The following is a 5099-nucleotide window of genomic DNA, read 5'->3' on the forward strand; positions in this document are numbered from 1 at the left end:
ACCTAACCTAACCTAACCTAACCTAACCTAACCTAACCTAACCTAACCTAACCTAACCTAACCTAACCTAACCTAACCTAACCTAACCTAACCTAACCTAACCTAACCTAACCTAACCTAACCTAACCTAACCTAACCTAACCTAACCTAACCTAACCTAACCTAACCTAACCTAACCTAACCTAACCTAACCTAACCTAACCTAACCTAACCTAACCTAACCTAACCTAACCTAACCTAACCTAACCTAACCTAACCTAACCTAACCTAACCTAACCTAACCTAACCTAACCTAACCTAACCTAACCTAACCTAACCTAACCTAACCTAACCTAACCTAACCTAACCTAACCTAACCTAACCTAACCTAACCTAACCTAACCTAACCTAACCTAACCTAACCTAACCTAACCTAACCTAACCTAACCTAACCTAACCTAACCTAACCTAACCTAACCTAACCTAACCTAACCTAACCTAACCTAACCTAACCTAACCTAACCTAACCTAACCTAACCTAACCTAACCTAACCTAACCTAACCTAACCTAACCTAACCTAACCTAACCTAACCTAACCTAACCTAACCTAACCTAACCTAACCTAACCTAACCTAACCTAACCTAACCTAACCTAACCTAACCTAACCTAACCTAACCTAACCTAACCTAACCTAACCTAACCTAACCTAACCTAACCTAACCTAACCTAACCTAACCTAACCTAACCTAACCTAACCTAACCTAACCTAACCTAACCTAACCTAACCTAACCTAACCTAACCTAACCTAACCTAACCTAACCTAACCTAACCTAACCTAACCTAACCTAACCTAACCTAACCTAACCTAACCTAACCTAACCTAACCTAACCTAACCTAACCTAACCTAACCTAACCTAACCTAACCTAACCTAACCTAACCTAACCTAACCTAACCTAACCTAACCTAACCTAACCTAACCTAACCTAACCTAACCTAACCTAACCTAACCTAACCTAACCTAACCTAACCCCAAAGTGCCCCATTAACATACGAAGAGTGCTTGACAGCTACCTACGAGATCGAAAGGTGACCGTCCGCTACGGGGGAGAGCAGTACACAAAGTCTACCTCCAAAGGCTGTGTACAAGGGTCGATCGGCGGTCCTATTTTGTGGAACCTTCTCCTTGACTCCTTGATTAAAGGACTTGAGAGCAGGGGCGACTACTGTCAGGCGTTCGCTGACGATGTTGTCCTTGTTTTCCACGGAAATACAGCCCTAGAAATTGAGAGGCAGGCCAATGCAGCCCTCGCTTATGTTCAGGATTGGGGCGCCGACAACAAGCTCAGCTTTGGTCCAACGAAGACCAAAGCTATGGTCATGACTCGAAAGCTGAAGTATGACGTCCCGAGACTGAGGATGGGAGGGGTAGAGATCGGCATGTCCCATGATATAAAAATTTTGGGGCTGTACGTTGACAACAAGTTGACTTTTAACAAGCATGTGTCAGAGGTATGCAAGAAGGCTATAAAAATTTATAAGCAAATTTCTAGAGCTGCCAGAGTCAGTTGGGGCCTTCACCCGGAAATCGTCCGCATAATATATACCGCGACCATTGAACCAGTAATTATGTACGCCTCCAGCGTCTGGGCAACGGCGACTCAAAAGCTAGGGGTGCAAAAGCAACTTAACAACGTACAGAGAGGTTTTGCACAGAAATTGACGAGAGCATACAGAACAGTCTCTCTAAACTCCTCACTGATACTGTCCGGACTACTCCCACTTGATATTCGAATAAGGGAAGCAGCCGCACTTTACGAGGCCAAGAAGGGGGTGCCCCGGGCAGACTTGGGAGGGAGGGAAGTAGAGCGGGTCGTTGCACATGGGAAGACTCCTCATCCGGCGGAACATATGAATCTGGAGTTCATATGTCTGACCAACCAGGAGCAGCTAGATTGCCACAACCTGCAATCAATTAGAATATACACGGATGGCAGTAAGATTGACGGCAAGGTCGGGGCAGCGCTGTCACTATGGAACAGCGAAGCCGAGACCAAAACCGTAAAATTAAAACTGTCACCGTATTGCACGGTTTATCAGGCGGAACTCTTGGCCATATGTGAAGCCACCAGGATAATTCTGGATCGCCGGGAGGGGAGTTTTGGCATATACAGCGACTCAAAATCTGCATTGGAGACGATCTCAAATAATGACTCGAAGCACCACTTGGCAGTTCAGTCGCGGTCAAATATTAAAGCTAGTATACTCCAGAACAAGGAGATATCCCTGTTTTGGATAAAAGCGCACGCCGGACTGGAAGGCAACGAGAGAGCGGATGCACTGGCGAAAGACGCTGCGAAGAAAATGAAGACAATACCAAACTACGACCAGTGCCCGGTCTCGTTCGTCAAGCGACAGATCCGCAAGGAATCGCTCGAGGAATGGAACCGGAGATACATGGCAGGGGAAACTGCTGGTATAACAAAAGTTTTCTTCCCAGATGCAGTGAGAGCCTATGAAATAGTAAGGAAGATAGAACCCACGGGAGTGCTAACCCAGGTCCTCACGGGGCACGGGGGATTCTCCGATTACTTGCACCGGTTCAAGTGCAAGGAGAATCCGTCCTGTGCCTGTGAACCAGGCGTCAGGGAAACGATAACGCACTTACTATTTGAATGCCCAATAAATTTGAAAGCCAAACACGAAACAGAACAAGCCCTGAATGTAACTTTAAGCGTTGAAAATGCAAGCCTAACTATCTCAGATAAACACACAAGAGACGAGTTCATAAAATACTGCGAAATGATTGCGATAAAAACAATACGGAAGAATAAATAAATAGTAAAAATGTCAACCTTAATCTAGTCACAAAAAGAATTTTAATATTACAATCTATTAATTTAAAAAAAAAAATAGTCACTAAAATTAATAAACAATATAATATAACCCTTTTCATTACCCTAATTATAATAAATAAATAAAGAAATTACATACAAATACGAATCGGAACGATAAAATAAGACACACCACATTCAAACCAATCTACAGGAGACAATACATAACACTCAAACACATAACACAATATACAAACAAACATAAAACACAATATACAACCGCAAACAGCAATCATAACACAATCGCCATAGCATGCATAATTAAAGAAATATGTTTACCTATTATTATTAGAATAAAAGAAATAAACATATTTAATATTAGCATATCAAAACAATCCAATATAGAAATAAAACAAACAATAATCTTAAAATCTTATTTATATGTTATATTATATTAAATTAATTTGTCATAAAAAAAAAAAAAAGAAAACGGATTTACAAGGTCTCCGACCACCACGTCGGAGGAAAACGGGTTGCTAAAAAAAAAAAAAAAAAAAAAAAAAAAAACCTAACCTAACCTAACCTAACCTAACCTAACCTAACCTAACCTAACCAGAAATCCGTTAGAAAGCCATGTAGTCCTCCAAGTTTCACCGCCAGTATGGCAGAGTCTAACTGCCATAGGTAAAGTGCACATAGATCTTCAGCGAGTGGTCGTCAAAGATCAGTCTCCGTTAGTGATGTGCTCCAGGTGTCTGGTATACTGGCGGGACGCCTCCGCAAAGGTGCTCCCGCGTGCCGTGACTAGGGTGTCATCCGCATAACATAACACCCTTGTCCCCGGCAGCATGGGGGCCCGCAGGAGCCAATCGAAGCCGATGTTCCACAACACCGGCCCGAGAACCGATCCCTGCGGGACCCCATTGAGCACCTTCCGCCGCTCTCGTTGCCCGCCACTCCCCGTCCAGGATATCCACCTATCCTGGAGGTATGACTCCAACAGCCTCCTGAGATACGGAGGCACTTCATGGTACCGAAGTGCCTCTAGAAGAGTCTCAAAGGGGAGGCTGTTGAAGGCATTCGTGACGTCCAAGGAGACGGCTCACCGACTCCTCATAACTGCTTCCCCGGACGGCAACCATGGTGTCGTCCGCGTAACAAATAATTACCATCCGGGGCAGCAGAACCGGACGAATTGCCCAATCAAAGCCCAGGTTCCACAGCAGGGGTCCGAGAACCGATCCCTGCGGAACCCCACAAGCCATACGCCTCTCCTGCCTCGCCCCGTCCTTTCCCTGATAGACCACTACCCTTTCCTCCAGGTAGTGCCCTATCATTCGGCGCAGGTACAGGGGCACCCGATGATATTGGAGCGCCTCCTCTACCACGCTATACGGCAGGGTGCCAAAGGCATTGGCGATATCTAGTGATACCGCCAATACCCCGTCGCTTTCCTTCTGCGCTCCTTCGCAGAAACTTTTCAGAGCACCAACGGCATCTATCGTCGACTTGCCTACCCTAAAGCCGTACTGGTGTTCCGAAAGATCAGGGCCCTGCAGAGCGAGGTGCTGGTTAATACGAGAGGCCAGAACTCTCTCCAGCATCTTGCTCACCTCATCAATAAGGACAATTGGTCTGTATGCCGAAGGAGAATCAGGAGAACGACCCTCCTTCCGCAACAGCACCAAGCGTCCCTGTTTCCATACTCTCGGGAACCGCCCCGCCTCCAGGCAGTCATTAAATAGCTGCCTAAGGTGGCTCCCGAGGTGCCTCAAGGCCAGCGCCAGGACTCTTCCCGGGACTCCATCCGGTCCCGGTGCCTTCTTGCACCGCCGCAGGTGGTTCCACGCTTCTCCTAATTCATCCTCTGTGAATGGAGGGGCTTCTATCGACTCTTCTCGCTCCCCGAATGATGGAATCGTCATAGTCGGGGGCGTAAAAGCTGGTGGTTGAGGAAAGAGTCCAGACACCACCCGATTAAGGAGCTCCGGCTCCATGGAGTTCATGGGTGGGGCACTCCGCATCTTACCTCTGACGATGCGGTATGGCCGACCCCATGGATCCCTATTCAGGGTTGCCAGGAACTCCTCGCTGGCGGAGTCCTTGGCATTAGCGATGGCCACCTGGAATGCCCTTTTTGCCCTCTGGAGCTCTTTATATAGGCGATCCTCTTCCGGCGCGTCCAGTGGCCTTCTTCGGCGGCAACGGGTGTAAGCCCGGCGCGCCCGATTACTGTCGCAACGGAGAGCAGCAATTTCTTGCGACCACCAGTAAACCGCCTTCC

The 5099-nt window shown here is 46.8% G+C and overlaps 1 protein-coding gene across 1 annotated transcript; it reads left to right on the forward strand.

Annotated features, from left to right (window-relative positions):
- Positions 1-1185: 1185 nt before the first annotated feature.
- On the forward strand, positions 1186-3809 carry LOC120634873 (the record flags this gene model as incomplete). Its single annotated transcript, XM_039905716.1, has 2 exons — positions 1186-2705; positions 3663-3809. Coding segments are annotated over 2 exons (1667 nt in total), but the record flags the coding sequence as incomplete, so codon positions are not given.
- Between the last annotated feature and the right edge of the window lie 1290 nt (positions 3810-5099).

This window comes from Pararge aegeria, chromosome 25 (genome assembly GCF_905163445.1).
Source record: "Pararge aegeria chromosome 25, ilParAegt1.1, whole genome shotgun sequence".
Lineage (NCBI taxonomy): Eukaryota > Metazoa > Arthropoda > Insecta > Lepidoptera > Nymphalidae > Pararge > Pararge aegeria.